This window comes from Chironomus tepperi, unplaced genomic scaffold (genome assembly GCF_022539635.2).
Source record: "Chironomus tepperi strain 1889 unplaced genomic scaffold, CSIRO-AGI_Ctep_v1 contig_9, whole genome shotgun sequence".
NCBI classification, from domain to species: domain Eukaryota; kingdom Metazoa; phylum Arthropoda; class Insecta; order Diptera; family Chironomidae; genus Chironomus; species Chironomus tepperi.
In genome coordinates, this window is record NW_027226131.1 from 401223 (window position 1) to 427286 (window position 26064).

General features: G+C 34.4%; 4 protein-coding genes across 6 annotated transcripts; 1 reads left to right on the forward strand and 3 right to left on the reverse strand.

Annotated features, from left to right (window-relative positions):
• The first annotated feature begins 768 nt into the window (after positions 1 to 768).
• LOC139086290 (uncharacterized) lies at positions 769 to 17104 on the forward strand. Of its 3 annotated transcripts, none has more exons than XM_070634707.1 (4): positions 769 to 1003; positions 15022 to 15409; positions 16265 to 16483; positions 16713 to 17104. In XM_070634707.1, exons 1-4 carry the CDS (start codon positions 983 to 985, stop codon positions 16751 to 16753), a joined length of 669 nt encoding a protein of 222 aa, XP_070490808.1. In that variant the 5' UTR covers positions 769 to 982; the 3' UTR covers positions 16754 to 17104. The 3 variants fall into 3 exon arrangements, with proteins under 3 accessions (XP_070490808.1, XP_070490817.1, XP_070490801.1); XM_070634716.1 differs by having other exon boundaries at positions 16265 to 16459; positions 16533 to 17104; XM_070634700.1 differs by having other exon boundaries at positions 16265 to 17104.
• A 1038-nt stretch (positions 17105 to 18142) lies between these two features.
• LOC139086054 (all trans-polyprenyl-diphosphate synthase PDSS2-like) lies at positions 18143 to 20563 on the reverse strand. Its single transcript, XM_070634344.1, has 4 exons — positions 20118 to 20563; positions 19421 to 19762; positions 18996 to 19060; positions 18143 to 18931 (listed from the first exon to the last, which is right to left on the reverse strand). Exons 1-4 carry the CDS (start codon positions 20393 to 20395, stop codon positions 18318 to 18320), a joined length of 1299 nt encoding a protein of 432 aa, XP_070490445.1. The 5' UTR covers positions 20396 to 20563; the 3' UTR covers positions 18143 to 18317.
• Positions 20564 to 22729: 2166 nt separating this feature from the next.
• LOC139085786 (all trans-polyprenyl-diphosphate synthase PDSS2-like) lies at positions 22730 to 23230 on the reverse strand. The gene has a single exon (XM_070633937.1). It carries the CDS (start codon positions 23228 to 23230, stop codon positions 22730 to 22732), a length of 501 nt encoding a protein of 166 aa, XP_070490038.1.
• A 149-nt stretch (positions 23231 to 23379) lies between these two features.
• LOC139086258 (all trans-polyprenyl-diphosphate synthase PDSS2-like) lies at positions 23380 to 25322 on the reverse strand. The gene is made up of 3 exons (XM_070634665.1): positions 24851 to 25322; positions 23530 to 23871; positions 23380 to 23469 (listed from the first exon to the last, which is right to left on the reverse strand). Exons 1-3 carry the CDS (start codon positions 25126 to 25128, stop codon positions 23394 to 23396), a joined length of 696 nt encoding a protein of 231 aa, XP_070490766.1. The 5' UTR covers positions 25129 to 25322; the 3' UTR covers positions 23380 to 23393.
• Between the last annotated feature and the right edge of the window lie 742 nt (positions 25323 to 26064).

Genomic DNA, 26064 nt, shown 5'->3' on the forward strand with positions numbered 1-26064 from the left:
CATTCGGAAATTTGAATTTTTTTTGGTCGTTAATTTTCAAAATAAATTTAACCGTTATTTTACATACAAATTTTCCTTTGAAAACTAAACAATTTAATTTAGACTTTTGTAATTTTATTTCCTGATCGGATTACAAACTTATCGAAACAGCATATCGTAGTTTGCTAGGCACCATTACGTTACAGTGTTGGGGGAAAGACTCAGCTATGCCCTAATCCCGACTTGACAAGAAACATGCTCTTTGGTATGCTAACAAAGTTGAACATACTCAATTATATTGATTTTTATAGTCACGTTCATTTAGTTAGTATGCTCATTGTCTTTTAAGGAATGGCGCCTTGGTGGCTATTTTTTAGTCCATTTCTACGTTAAATAATCTATATCTGATTGTTGAGCTAGTGTCGAATCCGAATAACACAAATCGATTGATCGATCGAATATCCGACCTCCGACCGGCATTAATTTGGTTTCAGAGCCATGTCAGTCTGGTACCGAAACATGGTTCAATTGAATGACTTGTGCTATCCTGAGTCTTGTAATTTCCTGATCACCGTTCAAAAATGCGCTAAAGCCACTCAATCAAATGCCATGGCCTTTAACATTTTTTTTTTCGGTGAGTCTATCCATTTTTATTGTGATTTTTTTTTGTACCTAAGTACTCTCCCACAAACAACTTTTTAATCATTGCAAATACAATGACAAATATGATAACAGTCGTGCTATAAAAGCACAGTTTATCATAACTAATTTATTCAGTTATCGTTTACAAATCAAAAGTGACACCTCAGAAAAGGCAAAATAAAGAGTTGGTGCCTCTCGAAAAAAAAAAGAAAGAAAATTAATTTTTTGGTGCTGAATTTTCAATTTTTTTAAACGGAAATCCACGGATTGTGAATTAATATTTAAACATTAATTTAAAAATAATATATACATAATTAAAATTAATTGAGGAAGTGACGAGAGAACAATTTTAAAAAATACGATGAATAATTACGGATATTTGGTAAGTTCCAGTGTGACATATGGATTGAGATTTTTTCGTTAAATAAGGTCAACCAGGCATAATACTCAAGTGCCAATAAGTTATTAAAAGTGCTGCTATCGAATCATTAAAAATTCATCAACATATCCACCAAAATAAGCAGGAATAATTAACTTTTGGATAATTATTAGTTGTAAAACCACGCGGAACTAATTTTCCAATTTTATTGATCTTTTGGGGATCATCGAGCTCCCCTAGCGTCATACGTCCAATAATTACAAAACCAAAATTCAAAAGTCGTCTACATATCGGTCATGTCTCAATGGCACACAGCAACATATTCATAATTTCCTCTGTAATAATATTTACTGTCATCATGTCAATTTCAATTTACTATCGAGTGTCATTCGTAAATGACGTAGATGGGTAGTTGTGATTTTGTTGACGTCTGTCGGAAATTGAGATTTTTTGAGCACACATCCTTCCCTAAGGAGGGTTCGTAAAGTCTCGATTTTCGCGAATTCTATAGAATTAAAGCAAGGAGATCGGGACTTTGTAGACAAGGGGATTTTCCAAAGTTGGTGTCCACCTAGCATTGGTGTGGACAATCTGTCATACTAGTTTGCCACCAAATTTTTTTGAATATGCCATGAATCATATTGCATGTACAGTTTCTATTGAGGTTAACACCAAGGTGTGCCGCGAAAAATAAAAGGTTGACAACCACTGACCTGGGGATCAAGTACATTTAAATTTCGAAATATCAAACTCTATGGGAACCCTTACTCTCCGATGGTCTTATGTAGCGTCATTGTCAATTTAAGTTTCAAACAAAGTTAAACCAAGTAGCATAAACCAGTGATTCCCAAACATTTCTGTTGGCAATTAGATAGAGTTTTAAAAAAGTTTCATCCTTTGTAATTTTCCCATTTTCTAGTGAAAATTCAAAAATTTGAATATTGATATGTTTGGAGTCAAACATCTTCTTTTATTGGACAAGATTCTAATTGAATAGCATAGTAATCTGTCGAGAATACTTTCAAATGTGTCACAAAATGTATGGCGAAACACAAAACTCCCACTAGATATGTTCCTTACTGTATCGCATTCGAAAACGTTTTAGAATCACTGGGATACACTGTCGAACAAACCTCTTCCTCTCTCTTTTTTGCTTGAGGCATAACAAAATTCCAACTTTGCCCGCTCCCCGCGGGCGTAATATGTAATATGTACATACGTAATATGTTAATTGTCCCTTTCCGAATCTGACTTTTATTAAGCTCATTTACTGTGAATCAGTAGTGACAATTAAAATCGCAAAGTCATTCAACCTAGACCAGATTCTTCACATTTTGCTTAAACTCCCTATTTCTGCTTAATACTTTATTGAGCATCACATGTGAATGTCCTGTGCACAAAAGTATTAAAGTAAACATAAAATTACCGAATGTAAAAATTTAAAATTGTCATTAATTGTTTAATTATACACCTGTGCACAGGACGCAATTGTTTGGTATATTGTGGCAATATCTCTACATGATGTTGGAGGAGCAATGGATATAAATTTTAATCTTTTACAAACATTTATAAATGGATATATATTTTTTACTACCCATAAAGTGCTTGCAAATGTTTTGATATGTGTGGCATTATTGTCATGCACGGCATGGTAAGGAGACGATGATGGTAAATAACGTGAAAATGTGCCTACATAAGTAACCTTGATTGATGAACATGTGGTTTCATGATAAAAAAATTTACTTATTATTAATTAAATATGGATTGCCTTAACAGATAATTTTTGATAAAGAGCTGTCGACATTAATTTTTTTTTATGATTTTATTTTTATGCTTCCTCATTTATGGAATAATATTATTTTTAATTAAGCCAGTCCAATTGATTTTTTTACGTCGTGCCATATAACGGCAAATAGAGGAAAATCTCTCAAAATTAAAAAACTTTTTCTTTTTCGGAACTGAAAAAATGTGTCAGAATTTTTGTGCATATTTTAATATGGGAAAAATCTGTTTTAAATGTTCTACCGATTTGTGGCAAAAGAAAAACCGCAAAATAAGCAAAAAAATGAATTCAAAATGAAATGAAAAAGTTTATTTTATTTTTTTTTCAATTTCCACAAAAGGCATGCAACAGGATTTATATTGGGAAAAGTTGAAGAGTTGAAGAAATCAATAAATTTGAACGCTTTTCATTTGGGATTTGGAAATGGTGATTAAGCTGATCAGAAATATGGATATTCTTTTGTTGAGAGAAATGAATGAATTCAGTTATTTGAAATGCAATCAAAATTCAGGTCAAAACTGAAGAGAATAAGATAAAGTTCAGAAACTATTACCTAAATATTCAAAGATTTCTGGTTGTTACTAACTTCCACGTGGAAACTGGATGGCACGTTTGATTTAATATTTAAATTTATGGATTCTACCCTAACAGACAAAGAGTGATAAATACTCTATAGAGCTTTCTCACCTAAAATGTACTAATTGAGCTCGGGAGTGTGATTCTCGCCTTACTCTGCTCTTGAAAGCATGCTCTTTGCATGCTACGGATATTTTCGTACAATTGCGTCAAGATTGTATGTCGATCCTTACTGCCCGTTTTAACTATTTAAGCAATTTATTAAATTTCGTTTTGAAGTTTATAACTCATCGATCGATTTCTACACCAATTGGCAATTGGCAATTGTCCTAGTATTTCACTAATGGAACGTTCGGACCACTAAAGTAAGGAACGAAGCTTCGAAAAATAAGATATTTTGGAACTAAAAGCAATCAAAAGATTCAAATTTTTTGGATCTAATTCTTTTTGCGAAAATTTGAAAATTAGTGAAATCAATTCATATTGCCCACATTGAACCCACCGTAACGCTTTGAAACAAAATCATGATCCAAAATTTGTACTCCGTAGCATTGTTAACCTCCCTTTCCCTCCTAAGCGTTACATTCCCCAGAAGTTCACACAAAGATCTTCCTTACTTACTTCTCTTGCTATACAAACCAATTATGATCCAAGAATGACACCTGAATCTAGTTCTATTGATGGTGTCTGTCGCAAATTACCAAATACCAACCAACTACAAAGTACAATTCTGTCTCTATGACCAGAAATCCTTTAATTTGCATCAGCATCCTTCGTTATGCACCTGACCTGTGTTAATCTAATTCAAGTTTGAATTATTTCTTTGTAGTTTTACTAAATCACATACTTCAATCACTTTTCCATCGACAACCCCAAAACTGATTCTTTTAAAGGTTACACAATCCCAAAAAAAAAAGTTTCACAGAACTCTTATGTAAATCTACAACCTCTATATAAATTTCATAAAATATGCCATATACAGGTCGATAATTAAATTGACATATCCCATACACTCCAAACGTGACACAAAAAAGTAACAATTGCAAAATTATGCAATTGGATTACATGTTATAATCCAATCAAAGTGAATCATTGTGTACAGGGGCATTACAAGCACTATAGGAACAACAAACAAAATATCCAGCAATAGTGTATTTAATAATGTACGTCATATGCAAACAAAAAGAGCAGTTTATCGTCACAAAAAAAAATCACAAGCTGATTACGATATGAGAAATGATTTGCGATATCAAATCCAATTCACATGTGATTAATACTTACCGTACTTAATCTCTAATTGCTAATGAATGATGATGATTTTTTTTTAAAAATAAACTTTTTATTCATTAAATTTTTAACTTAATTATGTACAAAGTTTGGATACATTTTATTTGTATTTAAATTTTTAAAGGATTCTGACTTATCGCCTTAATCACTTAGTTTTTGATTTTATTTTGAAATTGTTTTGCTTTAATTTATGTTGTGGTTTATTCGGTGTTTCGCGACGCAAGACGAGTGTTGAAATTCGCTTGCAACTTTCCGATGTAGTCCTCATAGAGGGTATTTTTGCTTCAATATGTAGATGATATCCTTTCATATCTTGTTTTGTTGAACAATTCTCAAGAATTTGTTTTGTAGTACTTGTAGTTTTTGTTGTGTTTTTGCCATCCGTTCAAATGCTGGACAGCCGTATGTGAAGATGGGTCTCACGGCTAGCTTGTAGATGAGAAGTTTGTTTCGAACGTCGAGATGTGATTTGCTGATGAGGGGATAAAGTAGTCTTAGTGCAGTGTGAGCTCTGTTGGTCAATATTCTACATGCTCTTTAATGTCACTCTCTTGTCGATTATCATTCCCAGATATTTAGCTTCGGTTTCCCATTTGATGTTCGTTGAGGAATTTGATGTTGTCTCTAGGAAGTTGCCTGGAGTACCTATTTGTGATGAATAAGGCTTGAGTCTTCTGTTTGTTGAGATTTATTTTCATTTGTTCATGTATTGTTGTAATGTAGATGTGTTACAATATCGGCTGAGTTTTCTGCAGAATGATACAATGCAATCATCTGCGAAGAGTGCGATATTGTTGGTTGTTTCTCTTACAATATCATATGTGTAGATGTTGTAGAGAGTTGGTGAAAGCACTGCTCCTTGTGGTACTCCGAATTTGATTTCATTGGTTTCTGAGAACTGACCTTTAATAAAAACTGAGAAGGTTCTTTCACTTAGGAAAGATCTTACAGTTTTTATAAGTGGTAGTGGAAACCCTAATTTGATCATTTTAAACAAGAGTCCGTTATGCCAGACTCTGTCAAATGCTTTCTCCACATCTAGGAAGATCATTCCTGTTGATTTCTTCCTGTTTATGTTTTCCTTTGCTGTTTTGATTACTTTGATGAGTTGGTGAGATGTTGATCGTCCTGTGCGAAAGCCACACTGCTGAGTCGGAATGATGTTGTTATCCTCCAGATGCTCGTTTATTCTATTCAGCAATACTCTCTCCAATATTTTGCTTAGGGAACTAAGCAAGCTTATTGGCCTATAGCTGCTCACTTCGTTTGCTGGTTTGCCAGGTTTTGGGATCGGGATTACTTTAGCTTTTTTCCAAACTTTCGGAAAATAGTTAAGTTTGAGACACGTGTTGATGATGAACTTCAAATATTCGAAGCCTTTTGGTGGAAGATTTTTGAGGAGTATGTTGTTGACATCGTCTAATCCTGGTGCTTTAGGATTTTTCAGATTTCTTACAATGTATGAGATTTCCTCTACATTTGTAAGTTCTGTGCAGTCACTATTTTCTCCTTCCAATGCTTCCTTCACTGCGTTGTCTACTTCCTGGGTATGTACTGGGTTGTTGTCCTCAAGTGGATTTTCGTGAGCTTTACGAAAATAGTCACTGAGAACGCTGGCTTTTTCCTTATTAGTGATGAACGTTCTATCTGCATCAATCAACGGTGGCATCGATTTTGAACCTTTCTTGCAATGCTTTGCAATCCTCCAGACTGTTTGGTTTGATGGTTGGATTTCTGAAAGCCGCTTATTCCAGTTTGTATTTTTGAGTTCCTTAATTTTGTTTTTGATGACTTTCTGTAGGATGTTTAATTCAGTTTTGATTTGATTATCTCTGCTACGTTGCCATCTTCGTCGAAGACTTCTTTTCGTCCTGATTAAGTCTTTGATTTCTGGTGTGAGCTTTGTCGATTCAAAGTTGATCTTTTTCTTCTTCACAGTTTTGTTTCTGGAATCCATGATGAGTTCTGAGAATACTTTGATATGATGTTCTATCTCCTCTACTGTGTTGCATGGGTTTTCCAGAGTGCTGTCTTCGATGCGACGAGTTATATACGATTTGAATTTTTTCCAGTTGGCATTTCTGTAGTCATATCTGTAAACTGTGTTGTCTGTTCTGTCAACTTTGGATGTCCTGATTTGAAAATACACAGCGCAATGGTCACTCATTGCCTCTGTGCATTTTAGTTCTGTAGTGTTCAGACTGGAATTTGAGAGCATCAGGTCGATTGTTGATACAGATTTCGTCGGATCTTCTGGATAATACGTTGGTGAATCGGGGTAGTAGATCATGAACTCCCCGGACATATCCTGTAGTATTGTCCCGGCTTTGTTTGCTACGTTGCAATTCCACTCTCGATGTTTTGCATTGAAGTCTCCGCAGATGTAGTAGTTTCCTCTGATGTTTGTTATTTTGTTGATGTCATCTCTTAGGTGATCGTCTATTTCCCTTCCTTTGCTTCCTCCTGGAAGATAGACGGAGAGGATGTGGCAGCTTATTGATTCGTTGATGAAGACTTTTATTCCGATGCATTCTATTAGCTTTGTGTTGTAACTTGGTTGAAGCTGATGTTTTAGATTTCTTTTGACAATGATCGCAACACCACCTTTTGGTCTATCAATGCGATCAAATCGATGAATTACGTAGTCAGGATGCGAGTCTACTTTGGAGTTTGGTTTTAGGAATGTTTCCGATATGCACGCAACATCAACGTTTTGCATGCTGAGGTAGTCGAGAAATGCTAACATCTTATCTGCAAGGCTGTTAGCATTCCAGTAAATTACGTTGATTCTTTGGTGACTACAATCCATGTTGACTCATGTAGATTTTGGCAACTTTTTGGCCGATGGCTTGTTGTACCTGTTCCTCTTTTAGGTACTCTGGCTTTTTGGTGATGATTTCGATGAATGAGTTGATGAAGAACATGCATTCATCGATTGTGCCTTGGGCTGGTGAAATTTGTTCCTTTGTATTACCACTGGATGAAGGTTCAGGATCGACCTTGTTTGTTTCCAAGGTTAGTGAATTGAAGTCTAGGTCCATAATTTCTACAACCTGCGTTGAGTTCTGTTGATGATTGTTATTGGTCTTTGGCTTTGACCTGTTGTTATTTCCATTCCTTCCCCTTCTCCTGTTTCTTCGTGTTTTGTTTTGATTTCCCTGATTTGAGGGTTTCTGTTGTGGATGATTATTTTGCGATTTTATGGTGACTGGTGCGGAGGTTTCAGAAGCTGGTTTTCTAGATGTTGTTGGTACCGGTTCTGGGATACTCCTAGCTGGTCTTTGTGATGTAAATTGATCAGATCCGCCTGATCGTTCACCTGCTTTTGATGTTGGTGGAGGAATGATGATGATGATGATGATAAATTTTAAAATTTCTATCATGCTGTATCGTTTACGACCAATTTCATTTTTCATCATCAGATGAATGATTCATAAGTCTTATAAAATTTCTACCCCATATTGTCTATATTCAATCTGCATTGAAATTTAATTAACATGCATCATTCGTTCTCTTCATTAAAATATTTTTTCTTTTTTTTTTATTTCTCATACATGTGCGAATCTGTATATCCTTTATGTGTGATGTTGAGTTTCATATGCAATAAAAAAAAAAATGTGAAAAGTCTTCGTGTTGATCGGGGGACACGGACGCATTTTTGTCTAGAGATCTGGATTTATGTAATATTTAACTAGGGTTCGCTAAACTGGAGGCCTGCAGGCTCATTTTAAGGAACCCTACAATAAACTGATTACTCCGGATTATATTCAAGATCCAGTTAGATCATTTGAGGGTTGGTTTCTTGATATAATCCTACCATACACCTACATCTATCCTTACTTACTTCCTTCGTTGGCCCTAAAGATCAATTGTGATCCATGCCTCCCTTAGTTTGCATGTGAAATTGGCTCTATCATTGGCAACCACTTGCCAATTACCGATGCCAAGTGTGTTACTTTCCATGAGACGCCTATCCTACCCTAGATATACTCTGCTCCTACTCATGGTATAACGAACCCCTACTTAAGGTGCAAATATCCTTTCCCTAGCCATGATATACCCTACTCCTACAATTAAACCTGACGAATACACTCCTATAAGCCGTAGAATAGGAGCAAGATCTTGTGTCACATTGAGTAGGGAATAGAATAGAGGTAGGTGTATACTGAGAAATCAATTCCAGTAACTTATCCGGCCTGCATAAAAAGATACAATTGTATCCATTTCAGTTCTAAACCTATGATTAAAAATTTCAACGGCTTAAAAAAATTCAATTATTTTTTTAAATATTTTCAATATTTAGAGCTAAACAAAAAAAATTTAGAAGCAAACTAAAAATTGTTTGAAGAAAACAAAAAAAAAAAATTCAACTCTATTCAAAATTTCGATCGACTTCGAGCTCTAAAATGGTCAAAATTTATTTGAAAATTAACGGTCAAAAAAAATTCAAATTTTTGTCGAAGGGATAAATTTTGAGGAATTTTGAAAATAAAGCAGAAAAATCATTAATTAAAGCATTTAGCAATAGTTTTAAGCTATCAAACAAATTGATAATCTAGTAACTCGATAGAATGGAAGTTAAACTTTAAGTTCAAGCTCTTTACAAGATCAGTTTGTTGAGTTTTCGCATCTTATCCACCCACCCCAACCCAGCCGATCAAAGTGAAAGTCAAAAGGCGTCAATTTTCTTCATAAAAAAACACTAAATTTATTGAGAGATGCTGCTATGTAGGACTATGATGCATGTAAAATATCATGCAAAACTCTGCACTCTTTTAAAATATGTAGCAATCATGTTATATTTTCATACAATATGAGCTATCTACATCGAAACGAATCGTATGATATGTGTGTGCTACATAAAAAATCTGTTCCTTCTTTTATTCTGTATGATGTTCATCAAACACATTCATCCTTAATTCATGGCGGTTTTCATAGTCGCTTCATTCAAATAAAGTACTTTTCTGTTTTTTTTTTAATTAAATATTTGTGTTTGGATGAACCAGTGCAAATGGTATGTGTATGTGTGTGTGCATTAGGTAGCTCCAAAACATGATTCAAATTTGAAAGCTACATTTTTTTTTTTATTCCTCATTTCTTCTCATTCACGCTCACATTCGTTCATTCTATCTAAATAAATTGTTCCTCCATTGCATGCAATAAATTTATTCACAAAATGTGTGAAAGGAGAAGCAGCTAGCTGGTTGCAGTCTAGGGATGAAAAGTTAAGGAAAATTTCTCAAGCTTTTATGCTTCTTGAATATTTAATTTATTTTGAGCTTTTTTGTCGTGAATTGAATGTAATTTGTTATGGGATATAAAAATAATCGTTGTCATGCATTAGATGCGATTCAGGAACTTTTTTGTTACCTTATCTTTGCCTCCATTTCCTTAATGTGACGCTGAAACGTCTCAAACTTTTTAGTTGTAGATGTTCGGGATTACAGTTTTTGATTTACTACCTCAGTTTTATCTTAATTGTGTGCTGTCAATTTTTTTTTGGAAATGCCATGAATCGTTAGTCGTGTGCAGTTTGGATCGAGGTTTACCACCAAGTTGTGCAGTGACTAGAGAGTGAGTACTTACTTACGTACTTGCTGGAACCATTTTCCGCCTTAGAGCCTAGGCTACTACAAAATGCTCTCCATCTGACTCTGTTGCTGTCTGTATCACAAAGGTTGTACAAATTCTCAGTTTTGACATTAACTGGCATTCCTTCATTACCGTCCTATGTCATATTGCTCTTCGAGCAACATCTTGAACTTTCCCTTGTAAATTCCAACCAAGGGCAATAAAGCAAGTCTGAATCTCTCCCCAAGCTACAACACTATTCCCTTTTCGAAGAGTGTGGTCTATCCAGCCAAATTACTCTCTTTCACTGGTCTCCCCGAATAGCTCAAGTTCGTTAATCGATGCAAAATGACTAAGTGAGCGTGACTTTGTCATGGTGACTGATTTGAATTGAATCCGGAATTAAGTCAAAGTCGTGCCAGTCTTGGGTAGGATTTTTGATGGATTCACTGATTTGTGCTGTTCGGGATGAATAAATGATCTCGGGCTGGCTTTGATCCTGGATATAACATGATCATATCGTGTTCGGTATCTTTCGTGCCTTACCATTAAGGTGTCCCGTAGCACAAGAAATTTTAGGCAAAACTGGCCTAAATTGTAGTTATTTGTTGGTTGGATTCAACCTACTTGAACAATAATTAGGTTCAAATTGATGAGTTTTTTACATACTTACTTACTTTACTTCAGAGCTCGGAGTTGACTCAAATTTTGCATGGAAAAGTCTACTCGAGTCGATACAAAATCCAGGTCAACTACGAGCTCTGCTTCTCTTACTTCACTGGCCGAACAGATCAATTGTGATCCTTGCCTTCTCTTTTAATAGCTAAAGTAGAGCCAGTGCTGACTTTCGCTTACAAATTGCGTCCATAAGTGCAGTCATTTAATCGCCATCGTCAATTTATCAACATTAAACTGCCTCACCAGAGGCAGTTACATGACCGCAATGAGAATGAGTTAATTGACAATATTCTTTCAGTCTGATTCTTTCATTAGGCTATTTAACTAAGTCAAAGCACTTTATGGTAAACGAGGTCTTAGGATTGACGGTTCCCACCGCGAGAAGATGAGGTTGGTCCATGATAGCGATAAATTAAGTGTGGCTGAAGCCACATACATTTTCATAAAACATTCACCATCGTCAAGAAACGTGCAACATAACTAATATCTCATAAATTAGCTCCCCTAGACTGCAGCATCAGCGGTAGCACGAGATATTCGATTTGCATTTCCATCCTCCTATATCCAACTCCATAATATATGCATTTATTTTAATTTCATTTTTGCACTTTGTTTGTACATATGCAGGAGAAAATTTCATATATAAAAATTCCGTTGTTGACATGTAGATGAAATAGTGAATGTGGAAAGAAGCTCGACTCAATAGACTGCTGCACTAAAAAATTGTATTAAACAAGCAAAATGTTCAAGACGAAGCTTTATGGTAAATTTCATTTATTCTCAATTCAAAAGCTAATTAAGTGCATTTAAAGTCTTTCAAAAAAAACCCGACCGAGTGCTTCCAACTCCACCGCATAAAAGAGGTGAATTTAAAAAATATAAATATCAGACTGTGGCCGTCTCAAGTTAGAATTTTTTGACATTAGATTGTCGAACAGTTCGAACTCAACTAATTTTAAAATAAAAATTTCCGTTACAAAGAAAATTAAAAGTAACGGTCAAAAAAATTTGAATTTTTTTTTGAAAAAATTTAACGGTCGTTTTTGATAAAGCCACACATTTTCATTTAGCCACTTTGGATATCGAGCATTATCCTAACATGTTCTGACAATCTATCACTCCACTGCTCGTTTATGCTGTTTTTTGTATTTGACGAACAACGATTTGAATGGCACTTTAATAGCATTTTTTTTTGTGCACAACATTCTGCATTTTCGAATCAATCAATATTATACACACGAGAGTGAATATTTTATTGCAGTTCACTGTGCTTTCTATTTGCTTTTTTTTCTATTTTCTATTGACAATTCTTGTGCATTTTTATCTAACAAATGCGTTTGAATTAGCACGTGATCAGTTTATGCAGGTACAGTTGGGAATTTTAAATGATAGTTTAGTTGATATTAAGGAAGAGCTGTTTAGTAGTATGTGAGTCGAGGTGGCTCGGTGGTGGAATGGTTTCGTACTTCGGACTTTCTAATTACTGTGATGATCAAGCGGTCATGGGTTCGAACCTCGGCAGGAGACACTTTTTCTCTTGTCCTTTTTCATACGAATCATACTTCCTTACTTACTTCGGTGGCCGTACAGATCAAATGTGACTCATGACCTCCCTCACTCGGCGTCTGAATTTGGCTTTTTCCTGGCTACCGCTTGCCAATTACCAAATCCAAGTGTAATACAATCTCTATCGACAGCTTCTTTCCATGAGTTCTTTGGTCTACCGCACATCATCAATCATCAACGCCCAACCGCAGCTCTGGATCTCAAATGATCTGAAAAGCTTAATGCTTGGGTTTTGTTGTTCAGTACACACCAAAAATTGATGCATTTTCCTATTTGAATGCCCAATTAACCCATTGCAGCTGACCACGATCTGATTTGTAAATGTTTTTGTAGTCCATTCCCGTAATTATTAATATTTTAATAATAACTGTAGGACTGGATAAAATCAACACAGCAGCAGCAAACACTTTAATCCGTTTTATGGTATTAAAAATTTTAATTAAAATGAGCTTTTTGCATTGTTTGCTATCATTTGAAATAATAATCACATGGCTCATTAAATTAAAGTTTTGTGTGATATTTATCAGGCTTGTTATGTCCTATTAAAGAGACATTACTATAGATACTGTAAATAATAGTTATGTAACTTTATTTAATGATGACACCCGAATAGTAAAAGTTTGTTAATTGATACAAAATCCAGCATCAGGCTGAGGTGATCTAAAGTCCGGCACAAGGCTCTATCCAGCATTTGGCATCTAGTCAACGTGACTTTTTAATGGTGCAGGATGTAAAGCCAGTATGACATTACCATCTTGCCAGATTTAAATCGAATCAAGCACTAAGTCGGCTGATCTGGCATCAAGCCGGTGTGACTCTGGCATGTTACATGGATGATTCGACAACAGGACATTGCCATTAAATTGGTCAATCGATCCAACATTTGGCACCAGGTCAGCGAGACTCTAAAATGGTGCGAGATATAAAGCCAGCGTGTCTCTACCATCCTGCTGGATTTAAATTAAATCCAGTTCAATCCATGTCTATCTGTCTATCCCAAAATTCTCATTACATCCCACTTCAATTACTGTATCCAAAAATAAGCCCCATTCATGTTGTAAAAATGTAAATTACTCATACATGCATGTAATTAATTCAATCGGTACGTACATCATGTCAACTTGTGAATATAAAATACCCCTTAAGGATATTGATAAGCCAGATGAGTCAATTTATTCCTTCATAGATTCAACATTCAATTTTACGACAAGAATTATCACATAAGCAATTAATAGTGGATTCAGAAAAAAAAACAGAATGTCTGCAACGTGACAAAAATTTGCAGCAAGACTCAAGCAAATTTACATTTCGATAAGGCTTTCGAAGAACATTCATTCAATAAATTGAGTGTATGGCTTAATCAAGAGTCCATTTATCACAAGTCGGCATATCAGCATACACGTTCATACACCAAGGGATTGAATGCGGTGTGGATAAAAAAAAAAGTACGGGGAAAGGAAAGAATACAAAAAAATGTTGAGTGTCTTGGTGTTATTGATTGGGGGTATTGAGCGCATTTTTTGGGTATCGATCAGTAAGAGTATGGCTGTTTGCCAGCTTCTAATTAGGCAATTTGAAGTAGTTCACTGCAAAGTTTGTTTAAAAAGAGATAAAGATTAAATGGAAAATAACGGTCAATTTTTATTTGAAATTTAACGGTCAAAAAAAATTCAAATTTTCAAGGGGAAAAATCCACGTGTTTTTTGTAAGTTTTTTGTGTGAAAAATTGCAAATCATCAAATTTAAGCATTTTAAATTAGTTTTAAGCTATCAAACCGACCAATAAGCCAGTAACTCAATAGTACAAAGCTAAGTGTTATGCAAACTGAAGTTACAACCGTCAATTTCATCAAAAATAAGCTAAAAAGTATCATAAAAATGTAGGCAAAAAAAAAATGTTGACAATAAAATTCTCGACTGGCACGTTTTACTCTCAATTTAGCATTTTATGTACGCTCTACTTCGTAAATCATACAATTGGTAATAGCATGAAAATGCATGAAAGTTACGCGTGTAGTTGAGTTTGAACGACAAAAATTGTTGGTAATTCCTAAATACTGTATATGTTTATTTACCTGTCCGATTATGTGTGGCTTTCGTCATCAAGTCATACGAACTACGTAAAAGTGCCACTTGCTGCGTTATCAAATCAATCAAATAACAAAATCAGGTTCAATTGAATGGCGTAAATTGAATAATTGCCATAAACAATTTATAATATATTTGAGGACAATCAATACTAACTAGCTGTGTATGTGTACATTACCTTTATATCGTACCGAACATTATAGCTACTTGTATAGAGAATAGAAAAGTTTATGCTGTGGAAATTGCAATTACATGATTTAGGTGTTTTCATGCTGAAACCGCAATGCAATAGTTAGTTACCTTCTTCTTCTCTCTGGCATTCATTCATGACACAATTTATGTGCTCATTCTACCCCTTCCTTCGTCCGCAAATGTGAACGTGTCGTATGATAGCAGCACTATGTATAATTTTCGTATTTTCCTGTCACTAAACAGAAAATTTATTCTTTTTTATTTCTGTAATTTTTTTTAGATAGTAATAATGACAATCGTAAGCATAGTCATGGGACAGCAGAGATTTATTGGTCACCGTCCAAAGTCTAAATTTCGTCCACGACCTGAATGGTTTGGTGAAATGCTACCGAAACCTGAACAAATTGTTTATGAGGAACAAAATGATCCACCGGTTATTGCCATTAATTCGAATGACTCACCATTTCAAGACTTAATATTTGAGGATTATGAAAATCAGGAACGAAATTATCCGACTGAAGAAGTTCTCAAATTACCAAGACAATCAAAGGAACCTGAAGTTTTTCAAAATATCTGTCCATCAATGAAAAAAGTAGTTATTATAAGTCAAGATCCAAGATTTGAGCAGGAGTACGAATACAGTCCTAATGTGTTTATGGAAATTAAATGTAAGTATCTGACTCATTTGGAGCAAGTGCAGTGGTGGGCAACCTGTGTGCTGCCATTTTTTTTTTTTGGAAATATGAATCAAATGCTTTGTGCGGTTTAGTTCAAAGCTTACTACCAAGGTGTGCCGAGAAAAATATAAGGTTGCCTATCACTGAGCTAGTGCAAATATAGTGTCGAAATTAAACTAGGATGTTATTCACATAAAAAGTTGTCAGATAGATGCATTTGCTATCTTTAGGGTTAGATATGCTTAGACTTAAACTTGGTTAGAAACGGAATATCTAAGATATGCAGTGTCTAGGATTAGATATTGCCTTTAATGATCCAAGTGACATGAATGACAAAAGCTTCTTAACGCACCAATTACTAATGGCAATTGACCCCTTGATGGAGTCATGACGAAGCCTTTTCCATTTATGTCGCTCGGACCATGCACTATCTGTCGTAGGCAAAAACTTAGCCTAGACTCATTTATCAAGCAGTTGATCTTGTGGCAAATAAACTTTTTTAACACTTACCCAGACAGAAATGCTTCCTATCTAGGCAGTGTTTTGATACTTACAAGCAGATAATTTTATTTAAGTGTTAGCAGGCCTTGATCTTGATGATGTTTAAGTCAAGGCAAAATAATTGTTGATAAAACCAGCCACCTTTATGGCAACTTTTTCCTGGCTATATCAAAGCTCGAAGTAGACTCGAATATCATTTGGAGTCAATCAAGAAAGAACATCAAGGATCGAATCCCACCTTGGCCAAACCTAAATTCACTCCTATTCATGTATTATGAGCTCTCAAGCTTTTACATCACCCAAATTGGAACTAATAACATAAATTATATTGAAAAAATTTCACAGGTACTCATCCATACACAGGAAAGGCAAATAACAATCATCATCGTTCGATCAATAAAGTATGTAGGAAAAATTACGGTGAATGTATTCAAGTAAATTCAACATTACATCTGAGCCGAAGATTAAAAGTTGGACCGGGTGAAGTAAATGAAAATTGTTGGGTACCATTATCGACAATTATATCCAGTAATTGCGAATGTATGTGGTCAAAACATAAATTAGGTATGAATTATGATGATTACTACACACATCTTCTTACACTTTGAAACAGACATGAATAAGTTGGCATGAATAAAAAAATATATATCCACAACTGCCCCAGATGACACGATACACAAAAAATACACAAAAATTAACTTACAGCAATACAACACAATTTACACACAGTATATCCTCTACATATTAATGTAACTTGAGTATAAAAAACAAATTTTTTTGTTCCTACTCGCAGGAGATATATTGAAAGCTCACATCAATCTCGATGATGAGTAAAGACACATAAATGATAAGCAGATGTGAAAGAAGCACACACAAAAAAAAATGGATAGAAAATATTTCTCCAAAATTATTCATCAAAGCATCTCATTAAAGCCCTAATCCTATCCACTATTTAATTTTAAATATAAGAATATGATCAACATATGGTCATACATTCTAGTCATGAGATTATGCATGTGAATCAATAAGAAGTTCTCATTGTAATGTAATTTAATCTATATTTATGTATGTTAATTGTCAGTATTTATTGCTATTTATTACAAAAATCATCAGATTATATTTAAAAAGAAGAGATAATGTTTAAATTATAATGAATAAAATAATTGTAAGCTCCAAAGAACGTTCAAAGAACCAAGAGGGTATTTTAGATATTTTTTACAGATTTCTGGTCAGTTTTGTTCAAACTATCCTACACGACGCGACACTTTAAACCTATTGCCAGTCCATAGGCTATGGCAGACAATCGTTTTTGTTCCACGACACCTCGTAGTGGTAAACCACGAAAAAAACAGCACATGACACGGAGTAATGGCATTTTCAAAAAATTTTGGTCGCACACTAATGTAGTCCAAAACGGCAATAAACTAAAATCTGAATCCAGCATCAAATTAGAGGATCGGTGGTCTGAGGCCGAATTTTTGATAGATTAATCATTTGTCATTCTGATGATGTAAATTAAAGTGTTCGCCAAGATGCGCAGGCCTGCAGTTTTCTGCATTTATGCATCTATGTGGATCTAATTTTGGCAAACCCTAGTAAACTATGATCAATATTTTGTGTCGTGACATATTGGTGTGTCGCCAAATATCTTAAGTATGCCCCCATTTTTTTTTTTTTTTTAATTTTCAGGTTTAGTCAGGAATTACATATAGCTAAAATGTCTAGTATAGCATTTATCAAATTAAGACCTTTCCGTGTTTCTTGCGCATGATTTTAAGATTTATGCTCAATCATTATAATCTCGATAGGACAAAAATACGTTTTAACTAGTTGATAGCAAGTCAATGACCAGTTGATGACTAGCATTAACGTATTTTTGTCCACTCCTTAAAGTTAAACAGATTTATGTATATTTCATTGGTGTGCCTTTATAATATTTTTGTTTGATATTTTGGGTCCTCAAATTTTTTTAGAACTGAGGAATGCCGTGACACAAAAAAGGTTTCAGATTAGCTGAATTATGGTCAATATGAAATATGCTATATTACTATACTGTATACCTCAAACATTAAAATGTATATGCATCACAAATCATTCTGAAGAATTTTGCAAAATAGGAAGTTTAGTCTGAAACCTGTCCACTATAATCTCTAATAAGATACATAAATATGAAAATTAAGCTTTAGATTTATTCAAATAAAATATTCGCAAAAAAGAACCTCATTAGCATATGCGAAAAATTCCATACATCCACTAATTTATTAAATCGAGTCACAACTAGACGTTTTTACGTTATATACAGCAACATATCCTCTTAAACACTTTTGTTTTCGTTAGTCATTCAATATTATCAACATTAGCTTAAAGACTGTTTAGTGACGTTAAGTGACTTGCATGTTTAGCTTTCCAATGAAAACATTAAATTCTCTAATATCCTACGGCAGTCCGAATTTGGAAATTTATGCAGCAATGTATAGGCAATTAAACTATTTTTACTTAATAAATCTCTAGTCTTTCCCATTCCTGGTCCATTTCTTACAGCTTCATGTATTTTAGCAAAATTGATATTATCAATTGACTCTAATCCCTTCCTTATTTCATCATACAATGATGGATCTTCCTCAAGATGGAACAATAATGGAGCACTGATCAGTGAGAATTTCCCAGACGCAGGAAGTACATCTGATCTGAATATATTCAAGTCTTTGGCTGCACGATAACTTAGGTACATATGCTTGCCAATAAAATAAGCTTCCTTCTGCTTCTCTTCGTCGTGCTTGCCAAGTATTAGAGCAGCTTTACAACTTTTACCAAGACGCGATGCACCTCCAAGTGTATGACGTAGTTTCCATTCATTTTCAGCTGTTCCCATAACATCATGTAACTTAAATGGCAGCATTATGTCAATTTGATCACTTGAGACTTCCTCAAAAATTTCAGGATTTGCTTTCTGTACTTCAAGTTTTTCTAATGGATTCGATGGAAGTGGATTGTTTTGGATGTCTCTGTCTCCTAAAATGACAAAAGTAAGGTTTTTAATTGCTTTAATTAAGGAATGAATTTTTTTTGGACGCACCAATGAAGGTTGATTCAGCAAAATCTCTGGCAAAAGCAGCTACTAATGCTGTTACTTTGTAATTTCTGTGGATTTAAAGGATGATTGAATGAAAAGATTGATTAAAAAGGTACAAAATATTAGGGTTCGTCCAAAACTGCAGTACTGCAGACCAAAAACCCGGCCCAGCAGCCAATTTCTTCGACGGTTGTGCTGACCAGTACGGTATAGCACGAAAAGGTACGATATAGATACACCACGGGTACGGTACAATGGAACACATGATATGGCACCTGTCTCGAACCCATAGAACACTTGTGGTACGGTATAGTGCCACTTTGCCATGCCAGGTGTGCCATTGTACCGTACCAAGGATGGAACTATATCGTGCCGTACCTTGCAGATCTGCAGTTCTTCACTGAACCCTTCAAAATATTAATACATACCTAATTTTTGATATTTCCATTGATGCATATCCGAGCAACATATCACCAGCTAAAATTGCCATCTTATTTCCATAAATCAACAAGTTATCATTATCTAAATTCATTCCTGATTTGTGGAAATGCTGCATGTTCAGAACTCCATCACGATGAAAGTCATCTCCAGTAGTCATAAATTCTACATTTTCAGCTAACTTCCTTTGACTTTTTAAAATTCCAGAATTTCTATCAAAATCATCTTCTTTCCATAAATTGGTTGCTGGATATCCAGCAAGTTTGCTTGTTAGCAATATCACAATACCCCACATCTGATTAACATTAGCCTTGCCATTAGCCAATAAGATTCTAAAAAACGACAAAATGTTAGATAGAGTGCAATGATCGCAAATCCTTCAAAATCATAGCATTAGATAGTCATAGACTTAATATTATACAAAATAGGAAAAGAAAAGATCTTAGAAACAACTGGTTATAGTAATGATATGCACAAATCTAGTTCCAGTCAATGGAATCTTCAGAAAACACGTGAATAGAAAAAGCATCATAATTTGGGGAAGTGGTGGGCAACCTGTGTGCCGCGGCACACTAAAAATTGCTGGAAATGCCCTGAACCATATGCCATGTATGGCTTTAGTCAATCCTAACCACCAAGGTGTGCCACGAATAACAAAAGGTTGTCCACCCCTGATTTAGAACTTACTTTGCTGTATCATACATTGGATGTCCAGAATTTTTCAAATTTTCAATATTTTTATTCCAATTGACATTTTTGTCAGTTGTCATGTAGCCTAGCTTCAAGAACGGCGATTGATATCCTACATGCTTAATTGCATCTTCAACTGCATAATCCCAACTGAGACGTAAATCACGTTGAGATGCAACAGCTTCTTCACATTTGTAGGATGAAAGTGAAATTCTTCTTGTGGATTGTTTGAGGCACAGAACTGATCTGGTTGAGAATAACTTCCTCGAAGCCATTTTAAGCTTTAATTCACTATTTTTACCGACTTAACTAAATTTTGTAGCTGTAGAAAATATTGTAGCTTTATCTCTTGTTTCTCTTGCACTGAACTCGTCCGATTGTCAACTAAGAATACGCACTGTGTCTTAATATGTTAACATTCAGACTAAATGTTAGAATGGAAAGACCATACAGGTATTCTAGAATAGAACTAATGTGATTCTACATTTATTGTTATTGTCACCGACCGGTTTTTTTGGAATTTGTTATTTTATTTTGGTCCGCTTATTTATTTCTATATTTAAAATATATTATCAATAAGATTATCGTCATGCTTCATGTATGTAAGTGTAATTTATTGGATTTGTAAGATTTTAATACTAAATCTAACAATTTTTCAGGAATTTCATACAAAAGATCTTTACTATCTATTAACAATTCATATATTATACTCATGTATATGTGTAGGTCTCCCGAAAAATCAAGATTCTTAAGATTATTATTCGCAAAATATTATGGAATTATGTAAAATATATGCAAAAATATACCAAGAATAACAAAGTTCTAATATCACAAGATTCTAGGCTTGATCTCATGATCGTGGCTTAAGGCGTGACGTAATTTCAACAGTTTACAACAGTGGTGGGCAATCTTCTTTTTTTTTGAGGCATACCTTATTTATAATCCCCGATCGCAACCTCACACAGCATACTGTTCATGTAATTTCTTTTTTTAAGGCTGCACATGTAGCATAGACAGTCGCCTAAGGCGTATGAATATAAGGTGCTCAAGCACAGGTTTCATTTGGCAAATTTCCATGACACACAGGTTGCCCACCACTGGTTTACAACGAAAAAATAAGATTATTCATACAAATACCGCCGTTACACCCAAATTTTTGGGATTTTACATCAATGAAATCAATCTAAATCGTCGTAAATTGTAAATTCCTTTAAAGGCAGATAATCTAGTATGAAAGAATTTCTAGATATTTTTAGCTGTTTTCTTAATACCGTGTTTTGAAAACTATCATTAAATTAATCTGTTTGCTTCATTCTTCTTCGAAGATCTAACGTTCTTACTTCCAGCCCATTTAGAAAATGTCAATAGACAACTCTATCTTTCTATAATTTCCAAGTGCTCGAGAGCTCTATCTTCTAGGTTCTGATTCCTAGAACTTTTCAATAGAATCAGTAGTTATGGTTTGTTTTGGATGTCTCTAAACCTTATTTAAATTTGAACTTGATATGTGTGTAATATTGGCTCATTAAAAAGCATAGAAACTCCAAAAATATCTCAAAAAAATTCCATTTATTTGGGTATCCCTTAACTGATCACAAATGGACAAAATTACGTTATAAGAAATTAATGGCAAGTTAATGTCCAGTCGATGACTATGTAGTTCTAACGTATTTTTGTCAACTCGTCCTCTAGTCGCAATGTCACGGTCGAGCTTTAGCGGAAGAGTCAGCCACAGCCGAGTTTTGGAGGCTCAGCTAAGCCTCTTTTAAAAACAAGCCGCTTCTAAGTTAATGCCATATGTCTATCGTACATCGCACTCAAAAAAATATTAGCAGGCAAAACAGGAATAAAAGATGATGAACAAGCCCGTTTTAAGCTATAATGATTTGCAAATTTTTTTTGGCATTTTGGAAATGACAAAAATTAAACAATGCTATATATCATATATATCATATATATCATAGGTAAAGGTAAGGAATAATCTTTAGAAATCACACATAGATCGTTGTTAAATGTCATTATACTCATTTTCCTTAATAGTCAAAATTCATGCTTTGATCATACTCAATTTTGTGAATGAACCAAAAATGCCTTGCTAGTCTAATAGGTAAGGTATTTTGCTCATATTTGGTATGGTAAAGCAGAAGTCGTGGGTTCAAATCTCATCCAGATACAAATTTTCCATTTTCGGAAGTTCAGATATTTCGACTGTATAATGTACGAGATCAAGCCATTATTGGGGCATCTGGGTAACGTTGGATTAAGGAACGAGTCAGGAATTTATATATAGCAGAAGAAAAATACAAGATCAAAGTTACAAGATTGCCTCTCGATTACGAACCTGAAAAGTATTACGTCATGTTCACACGTAACTTAGATAGAATCCTAACCATACTCTCTCAACCAAAATTATCCATTAGTCCTTAAGTGAAGGAAACAAGCAATTCAAATTGTACAATTTTTCAAGGTTTTTCTTTTTATTGTTTTAATCCAATATGGTTCCAATATATTGTCGTTTAAATGATAATAAATAATACTTACAAACTAGAAAATGAGTACAGAAATCTAATCACCCTAAGTATACATATTTATCATACATTTATAATACATTAATCTCCTAATGCTAATATCAAATTTTCAATTGCATGCTGCGATTCTGATTTTGGAAATTTATGGACCAATGTCAATGCAATTAAACTATTTTTGCTCAAAAGTTCCTTCGTTTTATCCATTCCTGGTCCATTTCTTACAGCTTCATGCACTTTCGCAAAATTGATATTCTCAATTGTTTCTGATCCTTTCCTTATTTCCTCAAATAATGATGGATCTTCCTCAAGATGGAACAATAATGGAGCACTGATCAGTGAGAATTTCCCAGACGCAGGAAGTACATCTGATCTGAATATATTCAAGTCTTTTGCTGCACGATAACTTAGGTACATATGCTTGCCAATGAAATAAGCTTCCTTCTGCTTTTCTTCGTCATGCTTTCCAAGTATTAAAGCAGCTGTACAACTTTTACCAAGACGCGATGCACCGCCAAGTGTATGACGTAGTTTCCATTCATTTTCAGCTGTTCCCATAACATCATGTAACTTAAATGGCAGCATTATGTCAATTTGATCGCTTGAGACTTCCTCAAAGATTTTGGGATTCTGTTTCTGTACTTCAAGCTTTTCTAATGGATCCGATGGAAGTGGATTGTTTTGAATGTCTCTGTCCCCTAAAATGACAAAGGCAAGTAAGTTGAATGCTTAAATTAAGGAATGAATTTTAGGAATTACCAATGAAGCTTGAGTCAGCAAAATCTCTGAAAGTAGCAGCAACTAATGCATTCACTTTGTAATGTCTGTGGATGGAGAGGAAACATTAAAAATTAAGTTATTTAAATGATTAATTCAACACTTACTTTAGCTTTGCGATTTGCAATGAACTCCATCCGAGCATCAAGTCTCCAGCAAGAATTGCTATTTTATTTCCAAAGATCAGAGGACTATCATTATCTAAGTTTATGCCTGCTTTATTTAAATGCTGCATATTAAGGACACCATCACGATGAAATTCATTTCCAGTAACCGTCAATTCAATATAGTCAGCTATGCTTCTTTGACTTTTAAGGATTCCAGTTACTTGATCAAAATCATCTTCTTTCCATGAATTTGTTATTGGATATCCAGCAAGTTTGCTTACTAACAATGTTACTATACCCCACATTTGATTCGTATTTCCTTTTCCAGCATCAAAAAGTGTTCTATAAGATACATGAATATTAAGAGTCAATGATCGATTAACAGCAGAACGTCTAGTCAGTGATTGCGTCAATATGCTTGACATACGCAGGAAAAAGAAGATAAATAACAAACAAGTTTCGTCATCGTCTTAGTAAAGCTTAAATCTAACATTTCAGCTATTAAATTTATTTAAATAATGCAATTTATCATTAGTATTGCCATTTCAGTTCAAATTACTCAAAATTATGAATAAATTAATAAAAATTTATATCCAACAGTCGGAATTTTTAGTTCAATTCTCTAACGGCTATTTGTGATGGATTTTTGGAGTTATTTGAACCCAACTTCAATGAAATTAAAGAAAACAAATAAAGTTTTATTAAAAATAGCCCTCCAACCTCCACAAAAAGGGTTACTCAAAAAGGGGGTTGAAACTATATTAATATAAATTCAAAAAATTCGTTAGATTTTCATAAAAATTGGGGAAAATTCCTTCAAATTTCAAAAAATAAGTGCCATTTTTGAAACAGCGATAATTTGGGGTAAGGGACCGACGTATTGCATTAGGTTACACAAAAAAACGAAAATCTAGAACCCCACACCCCCATAAGGTATTAAGGGCTGAGAATTAGAAACTGGCAGAAGTTATCTAAAGACAAATCCAGCTTTCGACGAAATCTAAATGCGGCAAAGAACTCTAGCACGTCTTTGCCAAGGAATACGAAATAAGTTACTAGCAATAGAGACACATTATGTACCAAAGATCTCAAAGCTACACCCACAACACACAAACCGAGCTTCGTAATTAGAACAGTAAATTTGGAAAAAGAGCTTCCAAAATTAGACACAACCTGGGATTGAACCCACGACCTTTCGCACGTATGTAAGACCAAATCTCTACCATTTAGACCACTAATACAATTTCACTGTTTTTCATCATAATAACTAAACGGACCCCTTAATGAGTGAACTATATCCGACACTAATAATAATACTCACTTGGCAATTTCACGCATCGGATGTCCTGACTGCTCCAATCTATCCAAATTTTTGAACCAACTGATATTTCTGTCTACACTCATGTTACTTAACTCTATAAACGGCGATTGATAATTTACACATTTTATAGCATCAGCAACTGCTTGATTCCAACTTATTCGAACTTTATTTTGTGATGCTACAGCTTCTTCACATTTTGAAGCTGTTAATGAAAAATGTCTTAAATTTTGTTTTTTAAAAATAAAATTTTTTGTTAGAACTAATTTTCTTAATGTCATCGTGATCACTGTTTATGGATTCAACCTTTTATTTCGCACGTTATAATCTTCAACATCAAAATCTATCTGAATACAGCGGGGGAAATGCACTGTCTTTTATAGCTTTTTCATATGTCAATGTATATATTTTGGTTGTTGTGCATATTAAAGAATATTTCCCGAGATACACAAATGAGGAAGACTGCCATATGGCTGCCTTATAGATCACCTTCCATTTGATGTTAATTGAAGAGCTTTAGCAGCGCTTTAAAAACTCCAAAGCGGCGCCTCAAATACACCATGACGCCTTCTTCTTCATGTGTGTCGCTCGGGTTTTAACATTTTGGTTCTAAGACTTCCAAAGACTGGTTTGAATGATTCTAAATGTTGCAGAATTTATAAGCACACAGGAAGAAGAAGTAATGTCAAATGGGAAAGCGCATTGTGTGTGTGTGTGAGTCTGTATAATTTGTTATATGACGTAAAATCAGCATTCTTGTTTGTATCCAATACTTAGGATGGATTTTTTTGGAAAAACCAAAATAACAATAAATAATAATTTTAAATTGCTAATGTTAAATAATTAAATCTTATGGTAATAATAGTGAGCATTGCATTTTAGGAGTCGTACTAGTGGTGGCACGTGGGAGGCCGTTGAACGTAAAATTCTGATAAACAAGGCTTTAGGGGAGGAGAAGTTAGGAGGTCAACCCCGGTTTCCTATAGTTGGAAATCCAATATCCCTTTGATCTAGGTCATCCCCATTTCCTCTTCTTTTTGAAGAGAAATCTTCAATTTGCAAAGGAATTTTGTATGAAAAAATCTCAAAACCCGACCTAAATTTTGGTGATTCATACTCAAACAATTAAATCCCAATTCCCTCAATAAATTTCTGGATACCATTCTGTAATGATCAATTTAAAAGCTCTAGAAAAACTATTTTATCGTGATGGAAGC

Excerpts from the sequence above, each read along its gene's own strand:
- LOC139086290 (XM_070634700.1), top strand. The coding sequence starts at position 983 with ATGAATAATTACGGATATTTG. Across the intron at positions 1,004-15,021 it reads TGAATAATTACGGATATTTG|ATAGTAATAATGACAATCGT; the intron begins GTAAGTTCCAGT and ends AATTTTTTTTAG. Across the intron at positions 15,410-16,264 it reads TGTGTTTATGGAAATTAAAT|GTACTCATCCATACACAGGA; the intron begins GTAAGTATCTGA and ends AAAATTTCACAG.
- LOC139086054 (XM_070634344.1), bottom strand. The coding sequence starts at position 20,395 with ATGGCTTCGAGGAAGTTATTCTCAACCAGATCAGTTCTGTGCCTCAAA. Across the intron at positions 19,763-20,117 it reads CCAATGTATGATACAGCAAA|AATCTTATTGGCTAATGGCA; the intron begins GTAAGTTCTAAA and ends GTCGTTTTTTAG. Across the intron at positions 19,061-19,420 it reads ATGGAAATATCAAAAATTAG|AAATTACAAAGTAACAGCAT; the intron begins GTATGTATTAAT and ends TTAAATCCACAG.
- LOC139085786 (XM_070633937.1), bottom strand. The coding sequence starts at position 23,230 with ATGCTGCCATTTAAGTTACATGATGTTATGGGAACAGCTGAAAATGAA.
- LOC139086258 (XM_070634665.1), bottom strand. The coding sequence starts at position 25,128 with ATGACATTAAGAAAATTAGTTCTAACAAAAAATTTTATTTTTAAAAAA. Across the intron at positions 23,872-24,850 it reads CCGATGCGTGAAATTGCCAA|AACACTTTTTGATGCTGGAA; the intron begins GTGAGTATTATT and ends TGTATCTTATAG. Across the intron at positions 23,470-23,529 it reads TTGCAAATCGCAAAGCTAAA|ACATTACAAAGTGAATGCAT; the intron begins GTAAGTGTTGAA and ends CTCCATCCACAG.